The sequence below is a fragment of the Ceratotherium simum genome, chromosome 34, assembly GCF_057802395.1.
Source record: "Ceratotherium simum simum isolate JZ-2026a chromosome 34, ASM5780239v1, whole genome shotgun sequence".
NCBI classification, from domain to species: domain Eukaryota; kingdom Metazoa; phylum Chordata; class Mammalia; order Perissodactyla; family Rhinocerotidae; genus Ceratotherium; species Ceratotherium simum.
In genome coordinates, this window is record NC_141933.1 from 743,211 (window position 1) to 761,274 (window position 18,064).

The window sequence follows — 18,064 nt, forward strand, 5'->3', positions numbered from 1 at the left end:
AGTCAGGGAAGCTGGAGTAGGAAATGGGAGAGCAGGGGTGGAGGGCAGGCTGTGCTGGAGTTCCTCCGCTCGTGACGACGGCTGGCCCTCTGGTGCGGGCGGGGTGGAAGCCAAAGGCAGAGTCTGAAGCCCTGATGGAAAGAAGGGACAGGGACATTATGGATAGCGAGATTCAAGGATGGGCACTGACCAGGCCAGGTTAATTCTCACTCATGAAAAGTAGAACTCAAGTGCGAATCCCCAGCTTGTGCCGGGAGCTGTTCTAGGCGGGGACAAAGCCATGAACAGACAGACCCAGAGCCCTGCCCCCGGGAGCCCACAGGGTGGGGTTGAGGGCCAGACAGTGGACAGTGCAGAAACAACACAGGCAGCCCGTGAGCAGGTGGCACACCCCCTGGGTGAGGGCTGGGGAGTGGAGGTGGCCAGGGAGGTGGATCTTAGCAGAGCCCTGCAGGGGCCGGGGGTGAGGGGCCACATGGGCTGTAGGGGAGGGCTGGGCCTTGTGGACCGACCTGCAGGACTGGGGATCAGACTCTGAGTGAGAAGGGAAGCGCCCTGTCAGGAGCTGAGTTTCCACGGCTCCCTCTGGCTGTTGTGTTGGGAAGGTCGTGGGGCCAGGGTGGAAGTCCCTGTACTGGGAGCTCCTCAGGGAGCACCAGCAGACTTGTAGATTGCTCCCGAGTGTGAAGGAAGGAGGGTCGGCATGACCGCAAAGGCCTCTGTCGCCAGCACCTGGAAGATGGACAGAGAATTGACCAAAATGGGGAAAATTACAGAAAGAACAGGTGGGAAGGAAATGGACGCTTCAGTGTCAGACCCAGTAAGTGGAGGATGCTTTCAAGGCAGCTGGCTGAGACCGGAGGTCGTGCACTGCAGGGAGAGGCCCACAGTGCAGACAGGAGGCTGGGTGTCCACAGGACAGTGCTGAGGCGGGCGGCAGGCTCTGGGATGGGGTGTGGCCGGCCCCCTTGGCTGGAGCTCTGGTGAAGTTGGCACAACTTCCTCGCCTGGGGGCGAGGAGGGTTTGCAGACAGAAGAGAGGCTTCTGCTGAAGTCTCAAGGGAGAAAGGGGGGGGGGGCTGGAGAGGGTAGCAAGCAGCAAGGGTTTTTGTGTTTTTTAAAAAAATTGACCTTATTGGCTATAATTTATATACATTAAAATACACTCATTTTAGTTACTGTACATTTCCATGAGTTTTGATGAGTTTTCTGTAATCAAGATAGTGAACTTGTCCTCTCTCAGTTGCACACCACCTCCCCCCCCGCCCGCACCCCAGCAAGCCTGGCCTGCTCAGTAGCACCTACTCCAGTAGCGCCCTCAGAGCAGTCTTCTCTGGAGTTGTGCATGACGGCGTGCGTTTGGCTTCTTTTGCTGGCGTAATGCATTTAGATTTGGCTTTGTGTTTGCGCGCATCCACCAGCCGTTCGTTCCTCTTTGTCACTGGTGGTGTTCCGTGGTGTGGCTGGGCCAGTCTCTTCTCCGTTGCCCCATTGGGGACAGACACCGTGTTGTTCCAGTTTCTGGCAGTTGCGACGCCCAGGGTTCTGTGTGAAGGTAAGTTTTCCTTTTGATTGGCTAAGTGCCCGGGAGGGGATTCCTGGGTCATGTGGTGGGTGTGGGTGAACTTTCTGAGAAGCTGCAGACCGGTGCCTCCATGGCTGCACCTTTGCTTCCTTCCGCCAGCTGCGTGCAGGACCCAGGCGCTCCTGGGCTTGCCCAGCACTGGGTGTTGGGGTTGGGTTGGGTTTGAGCCATTCCAGGAGGTTCCTTGTGGTCTCACTGGGGTTTTCATTTGCAGTTCTTTGATGACTTACCGGTGCTGGGCAGTGTTTCATGTGCTCATTTGCCGTCAGGATTTCTTCAGCTCTTGTGCCCATGTTTAATTGGGTTGTGTTCTGTTACTAAGGTTGGAGTGTTCTTTGTGTGTTCTGAGTTCAGGTTCTTTGTCAGACAACATGGTATTTGCAGACATTTTCCCCCATCTGGCTGGTCTTTCCATCCTCTTCACAGAGTCCTTCAGAGAGCGGGCGTTCGTAATGTTGATGGCGTCTTGTGTGTCAGGATTTCTCTCGTGGGTTGTATTTTTGCTGTCGTATCTAAGAGATCTTCGCCCAACATCACAAGGATGTTTTTCTGTTTTTGTCTTGCAGAAGTTTTATGGTTCTAGCTTTTGCGTTGAAGCCTATAATCTACTTTGAGTAAATATTTGCTGACTGATAACCTAATCCAGCCAAGCCTTCCCTCTCATCACTCCCCCCTCCATCACACTCTCCTCCCTGCAAATGTGTCCTCCTGCCCCAGGCTGCCCATCTCACTGGAGGTTGGGCTCATGACCCATGTGAGGTGCGGGTGGGCTCCTCGGGATTCGGAGACCTGTGACACCGAGGATGATTGGCTGTGCCCCCGGGCTGTGTGTGGCGGCGATCAGGACCAGGTCACTGAAACACTCCATTCACGCAGGGCGAGGGGAGCCAGCGCAGTCGCTGGTCCGGGTGCTCTGAAGTCCTCCTTCCAGGCCCCGCCTCTCCAGGGGGCCTTGGCTCGGTCTCAGGGCAGCCTGCCGTCATCACCTCCTCCGTGGCCTCTTCTGAGAAGATGCTGGAGCACGAGCCGCTGTGGCCGGCCCAGCAGCCCTCTCAGTGTGTCCGCAAGCATCCTCGCGCCTGTCAGGCCCGGCGCCCAGTGTTATCCCACAGGGATGCACGACGCAAGCCATGGCTCTATTCTTGGTCCTGGTGCCCAGGAGCACAGCCGTGATCCTGTACCGGCTGATTTGATTGGCTGAATTCAAACCCAGAAAACGCTGGAAATGATGAGGTGAAGGGCCAGACCACTTAGGGGAGCGCTGAGCTTTCAGTCTGGTGGGGGCTGCCTTGTTTTTCTCACGTTGGCTTTATTTCAGGCCAAGTTGGCAAAGAATTACGGCATGACCCGCATGGACCCGTACTGCCGACTGCGCCTGGGCTACGCGGTGTACGAGACACCCACGGCCCACAACGGCGCCAAGAACCCTCGCTGGAATAAAGTCATCCAGTGCACCGTGCCCCCGGGTGTCGATTCCTTCTACCTGGAGATCTTTGATGAGGTGAGGGGGTGGCCCACCTGGCACAGAGGCACCGTGTCGTTCTGGCCGTTTAGGCTGCTCCAGGAAGCTTAGGTGTGCTGGACACGAGGCATTTTATTGCTTTGTGATGGGTGTTTTGGTGTCCCCAGCAATAGTGAAGAGCGGATGTCCTCTGTAGGATCTCTCACGACTTATGTTCAGAAACCTTATCACCAGTGATGGAGATACCCAGCACTCTGCAGACGGGGTGTGGACACGTCACCCCCAAACCAAGGCACGTGCACCCCATCACCAGTGATGCAGACACCCAGCACTCTGCAGACGAGGTGTGGACACGTCACCCCCAAACCAGGCACATGCACCCCATCGCCAGTGATGCAGACACCCAGCACTCTGCAGACGGGGTGTCAGCACGTCACCCCAAACCAGGCACGTGCACCCCATCGCCAGTGATGCAGACACCCAGCACTCTGCAGACGGGGTGTCAGCACGTCACCCCAAACCAGGCACGTGCACCCCATCGCCAGTGATGCAGACACCCAGCACTCTGCAGACGGGGTGTCAGCACGTCACCCCAAACCAGGCACGTGCACCCCATCGCCAGTGATGCAGACACCCAGCACTCTGCAGACGGGGTGTCAGCACGTCACCCCAAACCAGGCACGTGCACCCCATCGCCAGTGATGCAGACACCCAGCACTCTGCAGACGGGGTGTCAGCACGTCACCCCCAAACCAGGCACATGCACCCCATCACCAGTGATGCAGACACCCAGCACTCTGCAGACGAGGTGTGGACACATCACCCCCAAACCAGGCACATGCACCCCATCACCAGTGATGCAGACACCCAGCACTTTGCAGACGAGGTGTGGACACATCACCCCCAAACCAGGCACATGCACCCCATCACCAGTGATGCAGACACCCAGCACTCTGCAGACGAGGTGTGGACACATCACCCCCAAACCAGGCACATGCACCCCATCACCAGTGATGCAGACACCCAGCACTCTGCAGACGGGGTGTCGACACGTCACCCCCAAACCAGGCACATTCAGGCAGCCTACTATTGTGACAGGGTAGGATATAAAGTGGGTCCGACCGGGGCTGGGTGGGAATAGGGTTCTTGGTGGTGGGAGTCTCAGTGAGCCCACCCTACTGTCCCTGAGGAGCATCAGATAGATGCAACAGGGCTCTTCCCAGCCTGGTTCTCTGGGTACCTGTCTGGGAGTGTCCCACCCCTCCTGAGACCGGGCCAGGGCCCCAGGAGGCCTGATCGGCAGGGTGAGAGCTGGGGGGTGAGGGTGGGTAGCAAGCCGGGAGGTGGTGCCCGTGCCCTCTGCCCTTCCTTCAGTTTCCTTCTCGTTACTCTCCTCCCTTTGCCTCTGCGCCCTCAGGATAGTAAGGGAAAGGTGGAGGGCGAGGTTAGCAGGGAGAGCGCCCGCTTTCTTCCATTTGTCTCACTGGGCTTTGGGGCTTGCTAGGGAACCCAAGTGGGTGGGGAGGAAGGGCCACGTGTTCCAGGCGCCTGACTGTGGCCCTCGTTGGCCAGAGGGATGGGAATGAGGGAGGGCGGTGACCCCGTGGGATCCTCCTTTCTTGTGATAGAGGGGGGCAGGCCCTGAGGTTTTACCTTCCACCTGGAGGGCTGAAGGAGGAGCCGAGGGCCTGATCCCAGCGGAGGGGCTCTGAAGGAGGTGGGGGTGGGGTCACGTGGCATGGTCTTCCCCCGCTGTCTCCTGCAGCGAGCCTTCTCCATGGACGACCGCATTGCCTGGACGCATGTCACGATTCCTGAGTCCCTGAAGCAGGGCAAGGTGCTGGATGAATGGTACAGCCTGAGTGGGCGGCAGGGGGACGACAAGGAGGGCATGATCAACCTGGTCCTGTCCTACACGGTGAGGGGCCAGGACGGTGGGGCAGGGCCTGGGGACGGTGGGGGCCTGGGGATGGTGGGGGCCTGGGGACGGTGGGGCGGGCAGACGCGGTGAGTGCCTCACCAGCCCCGGGTGGCTCGTGGCCACCTCCTCTTCTAGTTCACTGGAACAGCTTACCCCTGAGGAGCTCAGCGGGGACAGAAAGGCAAGCCTGTGGGTTTCGGGGGTGGTCACGAGAAGAGCCGCCCTGCTCTTCACGGTGGCCCCCCTTATACGTAAACGTGTTTACGTTTTTATGTCAACACGAAGTTGGTATTACACTTAACTACATAGTTAAAACCTTAGAAGGAGTCTCGTAAAACCTTACAGGCATTGATCCTGAATTTTATCCTTGCATTGACTCTTGAGCCACGTTCTTTGATCACGTCTGTTCGCCGTGGCTGTCAGTCTTACAGCGTCTTCTAGTGCGAGTCACTCACCCCCTTCTCTCCCAGCAGAGTCATGGGGGGTGTCAGTGCGGGCGTCTGAAGAGCTTGATGGGGCTCCGTGGCTGGCCAGACGCTCCTCCATCTCAGGTCCCGTCATGGGCTCCAGGCCCCATGCTGTCCCTCCCAGGATGGCTTTGGCGAGACTGGAAGTGGTGGGGTTTTGACGTGTGGTGTGTTCTTCTGTGACCTCGGGATCGACTTTGGTGTGTTTCAGTCCCTGCCGGCTGCCATGATGATGCCGCCTCAGCCCGTGGTCCTGATGCCCACTGTGTACCAGCAGGGCGTCGGCTATGTGCCTCTCACAGGTATGTGCCCCTCCCCTCCCTGAGAGGTGCTCCTGGGAGGGCCTTAGAGCAGGGAGGGAGGCGCGTGAGGATGCGCAAAGATCCTTCCCAAATGGGTCTGGTGTTATATTTGAATTTTTTATGCATGTGTGGGAAATGGAACGTGTTTTCCCCTAACTGTTGACACGAATAAGGTGAAGTGAAATTACGGAGCTGTAGAAATGTAATTTCTAAACGTATATGAGTTATTGTGACAAAAGATCACATTCCTGTGGGGTGAAATGAACTATGTGCTCTAATGTTATTATTCTTATCATGTTTATTTACCTTAGTAAATTATTTACCTTTAGAAATTAGCAATTGCTGACAACACAGCAAAATCACGTTGGATTGTAGCTTTTACACCTTTGAATTTTCAAATCTTGATGTTAGTCTGTTGGTGAGCTTCCACTTCTGGCTGTGGCAGTAACTGGACTCTGCTAGCCTCCTGCCATGAACAGCCGTAAGACTGGGCAAAAGGGATGAGGCGGCAGCTGTTTTCGGGCAGCGGCCACAGACAGTGCGAGACCGTGGCTCCCGGGAGAAGGGAAATGGGGCGAGCCCCACTGTCACCCCGCCTCTGCCTGAGACAGCATCTCTGTCGTGATGCAGGAAGCCGGGGTCCAAGCAGGGTGCCTAGGAGGCCAAGGCCGGAGTCCAGGCGGCAGAAGTGGTGGGCATCTGTGGAGCAGGGCCTTGGAGAGGAGATGTGCGCGTGGGGCCCGGCTGTTCATGCTCAGGGTGCTGCGTCAGGGTGGGGGTGGCGGGGGGTGCTCTGGGGTTTCCGCCCCACCAGAGCAGAGAGGCCAGGTGCAGTCACACCTGGCGCAGCATCGGGGTTGGGGCCTTGCCGTAGAGCAGGCCTGCTGTGGACCCACCCTGACCCTAAGCCAACCTCAGCCCAGTCCCGGGCGGGGTGTGGGGAGCTTAAGGCAGCAACCTAAGTTAGATGGTTCATCGCAGGTTTAGGGTGTTCTGCCTGTGGCGCTCGTCTGAGGAAGATAATGGAGTCCAGTTTGTACAGGGCGCCGTCCAGGAAGGAAACAGGAAAGTGACCGCGGTCAGGACAAAGCTGATCGATAGTGACCCAGGTGACCCAGAAACCATAAAGGAGCCATAACAGGTTCAGAGAGTTAAAGGAGAATTTCTTAGGAAGTGAGAAGAAAGGGAATCTCAGCAGAGAATGGGGGAGTCAGAGAAGAACCAGGTGGGAGTCTGACCTGGAGAGCATGTTGTGGTGACCCTAGCCCTGCTGGAGCCACTACCCCATGACACAGGCCTGCCAGAGTCATGGCCACGAGGTACAGCGGGCGCCTCCGTCGCCTCTGAGGGGTTCTGGTTCATGCTTAGGTCAGCCTGAGAACCACCGTCCTGGGATCTCCTCTCAGAGTCTTCATGAGATTTATCGTTTAATTTTCCTGAGTTGGAGGCTGAGGAGGAACAGGCAGTCTGTAGGGGCCACCAAAGGTGTTAGTATCCTAGGGTGGCGGTAACACAGTCCCATAGACCAGGTGGCTTAAAACAAAAGGATTTATGCTCTCAGTTCTGGAGGCCAAAGTCCTCAGTCAAGGTGTGGGCAGGGCCGAGCTCCCTCTGGAGGCTCTGGGGGAGGGTCCTTGCTGCTCATCCAGCGTCTGGGGGTCTAGACATCCTCCGCCTCCGTCGTCAGGTGTCTGTGTCTGTGTCCCAATTTCCTCTTTTATAAGGACATTCGCCTTACAAGGACACTCATCTTCACTTGGTCATCTGCAAAGACCCCAGGTTCCTGGTAGGACTTCACACATCTTTGTAGGGGACGTAGTTCAGCCCACACAGTTACCAACACCAGAACATATTCGTATGAACGTATGGGAAGTTGGCTTTCAAAGAAAGAAATACAATTTATTGCTTGTCTTTTTCTGGTTCCTATCCTTAGTTCACCTTGTAAATGCCTTTCAAGTTTGCCCTAAGATGTTTAATTTAGGAAAGATTAGATTTCTTTATAAATGGAGACTTTGAACTTTTGATATACATTTGTAAATTTTGAAACAATCACATACTTACAGAAAAGTTACAAAGGAGAGGAAAGAATTTTTGCCTGAACCTTTTGAGACCCGATGCCCATCCCTGCCCCACCCCAACTGTAGTTGCATTTCCTATGCACGAGGACGTCCTCCTGTTGCCCAGTACAGCCTTCACAGGCGGGCTCGGCGCTGAGCCCAGTGCGTCTGGGGCCTTCCGCTGTCCCTCACTGTCTCTCAGAGCAGGAGCACCTCCCTCGGCCTGCAGCTCCAGCTTTGGTCACCTCCACGTGTTTAAAGAGCACAGGCTGGTGATCCTGCGGGTCGGCCTGATATTTCCTCCTGGGACTGGGCATGTGTCCTTGGCAGGGTGTGGCTAGGGCGGGCTGGGTCTTCTCGAGTCCCTTCACTTCGGTACTGGCGGTGCTGCTGTTCGCTACACCATCGCAGGGTCTGCCCGCCTGCTCGCTGGGCAGCCTCCCTTCTTTGTAAGTATTAACTCTGAAGTGTTTTGTGCAGGAGGCGCTTAAGACCATGTAAGTGTCCTGTTTCTCATCAGATCTCGAGTGGATTATGATTTTTCCTTATGTGATTGTAACTTGTTACTAGCAGTGTTTATTTTGTCACTCGTGTCACCCCGGACATGGTTGGAGGGAGCCTGTCACGCTGGGCTGTCTGTCCTCTGCACATCCCCGTTGTCCTCTGAGCCTGCCTTACTCTCTGGCGCTCCAGGACGCTCCAGGCTTATCGTGGGCATTCCCTGCCCCGGCCGGGAATCAGCCGTGTCTCCAAGGAGCCCTGCTTGTAGGTTTTTTTAATCCTAATTTTAAAAGAAATATCTAAATGTGATGCATCTGGAAAAAACATGTAACTTTATGAAGCTCTTTCTCTTTAATGGGAACTGCAGAATGGAAAGAGAGAAAACCAGTTGGGTGAAAATGGGCCTGCTGCTAAATCGTCAGAGCGTTCTCCGTGTATGAGGACCAGTCTGTCTGTGGACCCTGCTCCCGGAGGACCGGCTGGACCCTGGGGTGTGGTCGCTGTGGGTGCTGCCTCCTCCCCATCCCCCCACAGGCAGCCCGGGCACAGTGTAGGTGGTCCAGGCCGAGGAGCTTGTGCGCTACAGGGCGGGGGTCCCGTGGGAGATCCAGTGCCCGTGTCCAGTGAGGAGAGCTGGCAGCCGGTTAAGGGGGAGAGCCTGTCAGAAGTTCTCTCTGCCTTGCTGCAGGGTTTTCTGAGCTAGAGCGATGCCTGAGAGCCCTGGGGGTCGCAGAGCCAGTTGGTAGAGGAAAGGGGTCCTCAGGAGAGAGTGACGGTGAGATGGAGGGCCAGCACCTGAGCCACGTGCTGCCCTCGGTCTCGTGCCCTGTGTGACTTCTGGAATGCTTTGCCTTGCTGTTGTACTGCCTGGTTCCATGCAGCATGCAGAAGGTTGATTGGAAGGTTTGGTTTTCATGTCACAGCCTGGCCTGGGATGGGAAACGTTCCCAGGTGCACGCCTGGCTCTCGGGTTGCACGTGCGCGCTGACGTCAGAGGGACCCAGCCTGGTGTGCAGCCTCCACCGTGGCCTCGAGTCAGCATGGTTCCTGCCTGTTCCCTCCTGCCTCCACATCTCTGCAGGCTGTGGATGAGCCGTTGTCCCCACCCGAGTCCTGGCCGTCTGTAGTGCTATCTGCCTGCACAGACGTGACTGCTGGATGCCATTCCCCAGGGGGGCCAGGGAGGGGCCCTGGGCCTTGAGCTGGGCCCAAGAGGTGTGCTCTGCGCGGGCAGCGGTGGGCAGTGCGCTTTTGCTGGCTGAGTCTGGAAATCCATGCGCTCTGGGAAGACGGTCTGTTTCTGGCACTTGGTTGCTTTGCTGCTTTCGCCTGTTCCTTTTTCTCTTTGGGCTCAAACCCTCCACCCCGAGGGGCACGTCTGTGTTGCAGGGTCCTGTGGTTTCTGTAGAGCTGCCAGAGGTGTCGATGCTGATGCTTTTTGACAGAGTGCGAAAGCAAAGCTGACCTGTGTCCACCTGCGCCCTCTGTCCTGCTGGAGCGTTTGGCCTGGCAGCTCCGAGATGCTTCTCTCAGAGTCTAGAGAGAGGCGGCCTGGCGGCTTCCGAGGCATAAACTGCCAGCGTTAGAACCGCGCTTGAATTCAAGGTGAAGTCCAGCCAGGTGCCGGCCCAACCACCTTCTCCCTCATAAGTGGGATTCACAACAAACGCACAAAGTTTGAAGCTGAATGCTGTACACTATTTAAAATACGTAAATGGTTTGACTTAAAGTGAGAATTGGGTTTTTAGTAATTTCCCAAGCTGTTGCTTAGAATTCTCTCCCTCCTTGTGAGATGAGTTTATTAATCAAGCAGACTCGAGAGGTTTGAAATGTAACACCACAGTCACTTAGGTTGTCTTCTTTTTGGCGTGCGCCATCGTGTGAGAGATTTTCACGAGCCCACAGCTGTCTCTGAGCTGCAAGGTCGCCTGCACATGTCCCTCAGGCTCCACTTTGCTCTCTGTCTCAACAAGAAGCATCTCTGAGGCCGTGGCTCTTGTGTCACGTGCAGCTTGGCTGTCGCTGCATCTGTGCGACCGACTAGCCTTCTTGGGCCATAAAGTCATGTCTGATCTTCCACGTGTCACGTTACGTGGGACTGCGTGCTCTCGCTTGTGCCTGCATGGTCTGAGTGTGGTCGGGTTGAAGAATTGACTCTTCTGAAACAGAAAGTTGTTTCCATTTTCCGGTGACGTTGTTGGATTGAGTTGAGAACTTGATTTCGCTGACATGTTACACAGACCTGCGGTGTGGACATTGTGGCTGAGGTCCCGCTGCTCAAGGGAGGCTGCTTCTGTTCCCTTGGTTAAGCGTCTCCTTGGTGTGAGTGCGTGCATTCCAGGAGCTCAGACAGGACGTGAAGGGGGACCCTGTCCTCACGGGGGTCTGTAGCGTGGGCCTTGGGGCTCGCTGCACCTCTCCGCCTGCCAGGCCCCAGGGCACTTGCCTTGGGTTCCACTGAGGCCCAGAGCTTTGTCCATCCCTTCCCTGTAGAGTCCCCGGCCGGGCCCAAACCCAACACGTCCGCTTTCGTGGCTCACAGGAGGATTTGATGAACACGTCTGTAACTCAGTTATGTTGGCAGGTCAGGAAGGCCGCTTTGTCCTGGAGAACGCTCGGGCACACAGACTTGGAGTTGTCTGGAGGAGGGGGAGCTGCTTTCTCCCGGGAGCCATCCCTGAGACGTGCTGGCCGGGCTTTGCAAGGCCGTGGCGGTCCTCTGTTCCCTTTGACCGGGGCTTGCTCTTGAGAACGGGGAAGGCATTTTCTCTTAGTGATGGCAGGCCGGATTTCCTAAAGCCTGACAGGCCATCATGGTACCTTCCTCACTATAGATTGTCGGGGCACCCACCGCTTCTCTTCCCTGTCCCCTGCAGGCTGGTAAACACCGGAAAGAGCAGGTCCGCCTGTGAGGACGCCAGCAAAGGTGGTGGGAGCTGCAGGCGCACGTTCCCTCTTGGGAAAGCCGTGGGAGGAGCAGCGGGTGGGCGAGGCGTACGTCCCTGCGCTATGTGACCTCTGGCGCTCCGTGACCTCTGCCGCACGCTGTCTGTCTTGTGCGTGGCAGCGGCCCTCTCTCCAAGTGCACCGGCTCTGCCAACTGCAGGGCCTGGCTGTCTGTCCACCATGAGGCCGTGAGGGGTCACTCCAGACCGGGCACTTGCCTCAGAGATGGGACAGGCAGTCACCTGACCCTTCGTCCTCCATCTGAGAAGGAAGAAAGGGTCACTTTGCACCTGCAGTGTCGTGAAAATGGCGAGGGTGTGGTGTGGTTTCCCTTCCTCGTGATTGAACGGAGGTGGGAAGCACCACCTTGGGCCCGAGGCTGGGCTTGGATCCCCTTCCTCCTGCTCACGGTCCGACTTGGGTGACCTGTTCTCACCAGGCTCGACTGCCTCACCTGTGAGGTGGGGTGATGGTCCACCCTTGACCTGTGGCCTGAGGTGATGACCTGCCCTGGACCTGTGACCTGAGGTGACGACCCGCCCTTCACCTGTGACCAAGGTGAAGACTGGCCTCTTAGGACGGCCAGGACTAAAGTCTGGTGGGTCAGGAGTGGAAGCAAGTGCTTGGCGAGGCCTGGCCCAGAGGGATTTGGGAAGAGGTGGTTTGGGGCCTCTGCGAGCGGACTTGAGCAGTGAGTACTGGTGCTCCCGTCTCCTCTGTCTAGGAGACGGCCCGTGTGTGGCCAACGCAGCCTCCATCGTGCACCTTATTTCAACACTTGGCAGTTTTCCCTGCCAATTTTGGTGTTAAAGACAGTGTTTGGCTGCCTTTAGGATCTTGTGAATTTAGAAAAGGGATAGAAGTCGTATCCTAAAATTATTTCTTAGTCTATTGCTCCCATGGGCTTAGTTGGGAGGATTGTTTGTGCTTTCGAAGTTAAAGTAGTAGTGGTTTTAGATCCCTTTGTGCTTTTTAGAGAGGGCTTTAACCAGGAATGATGTACTGTGTTAGCTGCTCAGTCTCGTTAACACTTTCCCCTCTTAGGTCCATCTGTGTTCTCTCAGGGAACAGTGTCGGGAGGAGTCAGGGCTTTGACTTGGGGTCAGGCTGCACCAGGCGCGTGGGGATTGGTGAATTCCCAGAGGTCGGATGCTGCCAGGCTCTTCTTCATAGATTCCAAGTGCTCAGCTTCTCTGAGTTTGTCATCCCACGTCTAACAGAGGAAGTGAGGGGACTCAGCTAGTGTGAGGAGGGGACGTCAGGGGCCCTACATGGGATCAGCGGTGCTGAACATCTGGGAGACCGCACAGAAGAGACCCGCGCCTCCTGTCCACTTGTCCGTATGCACTGCCCTGCCGCTTCAGGGTCTCCTGGGCATTTTCCTGGGTTGTGTGTTGTGTGCGTTCTACATGTGAGCGTGCAGCCTCCCCGGGCGTTCAGTGCCTGCCGTGTCAGTGTATGATTACGACATATGTGCCAAACTGGGAAAGCACATATTCTAGAATGTGTGCTGAAGGCATGGACTTGAGAACCTCAGATGTTTGGGTAAAGATTTTGTCTGCTGTTTTGTTCTCAAAGAGAATTGTTTTGTGGCCTTTGATCAGTGAAAATCGATGCTAATGGCATAAATCCATGAGTTCTTAAGGGATCAAAGTGTGTGAGCCCCTCGTCTTTACCGCCCCCAACTGTGAAGCAGGCTTGGTGAGATGTAGAGGTGAGCCCTGCGTTTGGTTGTGGGAGGGGAGTGAACAAATGAAGTAGGGGTCGCAGACAGAGGGACTGCACACCCCTCATTTCTCCCCTGGGTGTCTGGCTGGGTTTGGTTTTGTTTTTCTATTGAGGTGTGATTGACATAACGTTATATCAGTTGCAGGTGTACGGCAGTGATTCGATGTTTATATGCACTGTGAGATGATTGCCACAAGGAGTCTAGTCACCATCCGTCACCATACAGAGTTACAGTGTTTTTTTCTCTTGTGGGTTGGTTTTTGAGGTCATGTTTCTTGGGTGTCCTTGCGGTTCAGTGGTTGTGAGACCTGAGGGGACCCCATCGATCAGGGAGGCCAGGAGAAGGCCTCCTGCTCTTCCTTGAGCCAGCACCCGCCTTGCCCGTTGGTAACATTCTGTCTTCCCTGAACTCCGTCTTCTGCTTGCAGGAATGCCCGCTGTCTGCAGCCCCGGCATGGTGCCCGTGGCCTTGCCCCCAGCAGCCGTGAGCGCCCAGCCCCGCTGTAACGAGCAGGACCTGAAAGCCATCCAGGACGTGTTCCCCAGCGTGGACCCGGAGGTGATCCGCTCCGTGCTGGAAGCCCAGAGAGGGAACAAGGACGCAGCCATCAACTCTCTGCTCCAGATGGGCGAAGAGTCCTAGATCGCGCCCCTCGCTGCCCCGTCCTTCTGCCCTTTCCACTTGCCAACCCAGGGGTTCCCCAGGGAGCACGATCCCAACGAGCAAGACCCTGTGTAGCCCCTTCCCTCGGACGTCCGTGTTGCCCTGGTCCACACCCTATGTGAGGTGCATGTGGGTTTTCGTTTCCCGCGACCATCGGTTGGGGTGCGGGTGGCTTTCCTTCTTGCTGTGTGTTGGGAGAAGAGCAGACACGGGCCGTGTCTGTGTACACACTCTCATCTTCCCCCTGCTTGGGGACGTACGTCCTCAAGTGCCTTGCGCTTCCTCTCGCTGTTCCCGAATGCCTCGTGGGAGCCGCCTGCCTCTGCCAGGGCCTTAGGAAGCCGGGAGCCTCCTTCTGGTTTGATTAATAGCATGCAGTTATTTGACTTCGTTGGGATAGACCTATTAATTTAAGGCACATAGAATCCATTAACAGCTGATTTGGGGTTATTTTTAGAACTTCCAAACTGAAGCTCATCCTTCCCTGACTGCTCTTTGTGGACTGGGCTGCTGCTCGCCGGCGTCCTGGGCGGGCCACACCCTGAGCGGGCGTCCCTACCCCCCAGGGGATCCCCTTCCCTTTCCTGCTGTTTGACGCCAATTTTGTGGTATGTAATTCCGAGGGGTTGCTTCTCCTCTCTCTTGCAACAGAACCTAAAATTGGGGGTAAAAAGTAGTAGATACACTCCTTTGTATCTGTGTATTAAAGGGTATTTAGGAGCTGTTGGCTTACTGCTGGCATTGACTTCAGTGGGCGTTGTGCCCCAGTCCTGTGACTGCAGGTGGTGACAGAGACGGCAGCCTGGTGAATGTCGGTGTTGGAACGTCTTCCTGAGAGGCTGGCGGTGTGCGAGCATGTATGGATCTCGCACCGGCCCCAGCCACGGACAGAGCCTGGGGACAGGTTGGCTGGTGAAAATCCAATTTGAGAAATCTCTCAGAAGTGATGCACTTTCAATAGTGTGCTTGCATTGAGAGCGTGCATGCGTGGGTGCACGTCTGGGGTCCCAGTGTGCCGTAAGTCTTGGACACTAGTCCTTCCTAGTCGTTGCCTCAGCTTTCGGATACACGATCTTCCCGTGAGGGTCCCAGCAGGGGACCTCCATGAACGATCTGGCGCGAGGACCTTAGCACTTCCGTCTCAGTCTTTGTCCCTCTTTTCACACAGATGAAGTTGAATATCGGCTGGAATCCCGCTTCCCGTCGCCGCGGGGTGTGTTTTGGGCGACGTGCTGTGGCAGGGTTTGTTGTGTTAGCTGAGGAGGCGTGTGGTGAAGGGCCAGGTGAGGGCTCCTGAGTGGGGCAACATGCTGTTGGTTGGGGGCTTCAGGCCACTTGCTTGAACTCGGCGAGCCCCACTTTCTCGTGCGTCACGAGCTCACGTTCCCGACAATCTGGCCTGTGCCCGGGGAGCGGATTTCTTCTCTGACAGAGGTGGCGTCAGGCGGTCCTGCAGCTCTGATTGTTTAGCGGGCCCTTGACAGACGTGGTGGAGGACGGGCAGCGCCGCCCCCGTCCCCATTGGCCCAGCGTTTTCTGCCTTACCTTTGCCGAGGCGCCAGGGAGGCTGTGCGTGTGTGACTCCGGGAGCGCCCTTCGCAGGGACGTGCAGGGACGTGGGACTCGGCACGCTCACTTGCAGGGGGCCCTAGTTTGAGGGAGAATGATAGTTTTAAGACAACTCTAAACTTGCCACATCTACTTTCCTTTTTCATGAACACTGTATTTTTTTAATAGATCAAAGAAAGATCACGTTTTGTAAGGCCTTCATTCATTAAATTAGACTCTCCTTTCCTTCATCTTATGCTGCGTTGGTGTTTGCGCACTCACTGTTGGAGGCAGCCGGTTCCTCTTGGTGGGAAGTTGCGTTCCTCTGAAGCCCCCGCCAGGCCCTGGGGGAGGCTGGTTACCCAGCTGCAGACCGGAGGCCACCGGGGACTCGGGCCAGACCTGGACGGCTGCTGGTATCTGGGGGCCGAGGCCTCCTCGAAGGTCACTGGCAGAGCCACACGCATCTCCCGTGTGTGCACAGGGGCCGAATGGCTCAGCCTGGGCCGAGGTCGGAGCCCAAAGGAGCTGGTGCACTGACCTCTCCTCCGACCTCAGTCCCCAGACCCTGTGAGTGAGGAGAGAGGGGTTCTGTGGAGTCAGGTCTGCCCCTCCTCTTCAGCATCTCCTGAGGGTGCCCCCTGCCCCGTGTAAGAACACCCTCCGGGGTCAGCTCGGCGCTGGGGGCAGAAGTGATGCGCAGAGCTTTGTTTCTGACGATTCTGTTGGGGTCCAGTGTCCAGAGTTTTCTTTGATTGTAAAATATATTTTTACTTTTCAGCCTTCTAATTTAATAAATGATCTATATAAAACAGAGAATTAAAATCCTCCAAGGAAAGTTTACCAGTTTTGTTCCTGAGTATTTTTTAACTTTGCTCATAGTAAACAGGATTGATGAAGCAATCAGAATCAGTTCACCCACTAATAAACTTGTTATAGGATTGTATAAATAAAGGTGAAATCTAGTGGCTGGATTCAGAACGCTAGCCTGAAATCTGTGTACTGAGCGTGAGTTTATGTTTTCTGATTCAAGTTACCATGGGAAAGGCTCAGGCGCTGGGCTGTGGTGACGGCGGGTGCGGTGGTGGGTGCGCCACAGGGCCCTGGGCATGGGCATCCCCCCTCCCGTCTCTCTCTCGTCGCGTCTGTAACGTCTTCTCCAGGCCATTCCCACCTAGGAGTAAGAGTCAAGCACGGCCACAGGGTGTCTCCCATCCTGAGGGCACCGCGAGCCCACCTCTCAGGGCCTGGATGCCAGACGAAACAGTGGGCTCCAGTGAGGGTGCAGGCCGAGCACCCGGGCCTCCGCCACCTCCACACACTGTACATCACATGGCCGCCAGGAGGCGTTTCTTCAACAGAACCTTAGGATAGAGGGCAGCCATGCTCCCACTGAGAACCCACCGCCTGCAGGGAGGCGGGCCGGGGCTCGGCTACTGGCCGCGTGTGCCCCGCCCTGTCCTCAGTCTTGTGTTTCTGCAACATGTTTTCACTCCAGGCAGCCTTTCTGCCAGTCGCTCTGTGTCACATGCCCAAAACAGCAGAAGAGTTGTGCGTGTGCTGGTGCTTGACACGATGCAAAGGAACAAGGAGCGCTTCTCACTCTGCAAGACTCGGGACGAGGCCAGGAGTGCTGGGGAGACAAGTTCTCATTGTGTAGCTGATCCCACGAGGAAGGGGCCTCTGGCTGGGGAGGTGGCGGTCTCACGGGGGGCGTCACCATGGGGTGCGGGGCTCTGTCTGCTCCCCCTGTTTCCCAGAGCTCAGCTCACAGCCGGCGCTCAGGCGGTGCTGGGTGGTGCTGCAGTCCTGGGTGTCAGGCCTTCACTGGCGTCTTAAGGTCTTAACAGCTGGGAGGTGCTGCCTCGGCTGAAGGTTGTGGTGCCAGCTTGGTTCATTGGAAAAGAAGAGAGGGAGACTGAAGCCCGCCCTTCCCCTCACTGCAGCCCGCAGGCCTCAGGGTGAGACCTCTCTCTGGAGGAAGGCGCTGTGGCTCGGCCTCTCAGGACGCAGCACAGACACAAAGCAGCCACGTGTCCTTAACGGGAAACCTCAGCGTCAGAGGAAGCGGCCAGGAAGCGAGGTTCAGCAGAAGCGGCGAGGTCCCAGCGGCCGGGGGTTTCCGTGGAACAAGTAGTGACTTCAGATGTGGAAACAAGATGGGATACGAAGTGCACGCACAGGACAGAAGGCTGTGAAAAACGCCCCTGCAGAGCTGGGAAAGAGCCCCACGGAACTGTTAGAGGTGAGGACGTGGTCACTGGAATTCCCATCGGAAGGGACAAGTGGTCAGCAGACTGGGCATCGCTGACGGGACAGGGACTCGGGGGGGATCTGGAGAAATCTGCTGGGGAGCGGCACAAAGAGAAGAACTGCTGGCCCCAGGAGCACGGGTACGTGCCCGTGCACTGAGCCAGAGCTGTGGGGACTGTGCAGTGGTGTCTGTGCGGGTCAGGGTTGTAGTTTGGGGGCAGCCGTGACGAGGAGGGCAGCGGTGATGGCATTGGGGGTTCTCTGTGTTCTGAAGGGGTGGGAGACAACGGTTACCTCGGTCTCTAAGTTAAACTGCACAGAGCGTCGTTGAGACAACGGGGCCCGACGTCAGTGCGCAAGGCCCCGAGGGTCCTCGTGTGGAAGTCCATGGCGTGGCCTGGGAACAGGGTGGGCGTGCAGAGCCCGCTGCAGCCGCTGTGCACCATCTGGTTTCTGCAGGCGGTGGACAGATGGATTAAGTGGGGCTGTAACGGGAGCGACGCTTTCACCCACTGTGTATCTGGGGGGCCATGCTCTACCATCCCATCCACGACGTGGTTTGGGTGGGTTGTCTGGCTTGGGTGCAGGGGTTCCCACTGCAGTGGCTGTTCCCAAACAGGTGGAGGCATC

The 18,064-nt window shown here is 56.5% G+C and overlaps 1 protein-coding gene across 1 annotated transcript in view; it reads left to right on the top strand.

Moving 5' to 3' along the window:
* TOLLIP (toll interacting protein) overlaps nucleotides 1-16,183 on the top strand; it is a 32,166-nt gene extending 15,983 nt beyond the window's left edge. The window contains exons 3-6 of the mRNA XM_087422396.1: nucleotides 2,904-3,086; nucleotides 4,813-4,965; nucleotides 5,647-5,737; nucleotides 13,398-16,183. Coding sequence (XP_087278522.1) covers nucleotides 2,904-3,086; nucleotides 4,813-4,965; nucleotides 5,647-5,737; nucleotides 13,398-13,612 — 642 coding nt within the window. The 3' untranslated portion in view covers nucleotides 13,613-16,183. The remainder of the gene's footprint in view (nucleotides 1-2,903; nucleotides 3,087-4,812; nucleotides 4,966-5,646; nucleotides 5,738-13,397) is intronic.
* Nucleotides 16,184-18,064: the final 1,881 nt, after the last annotated feature.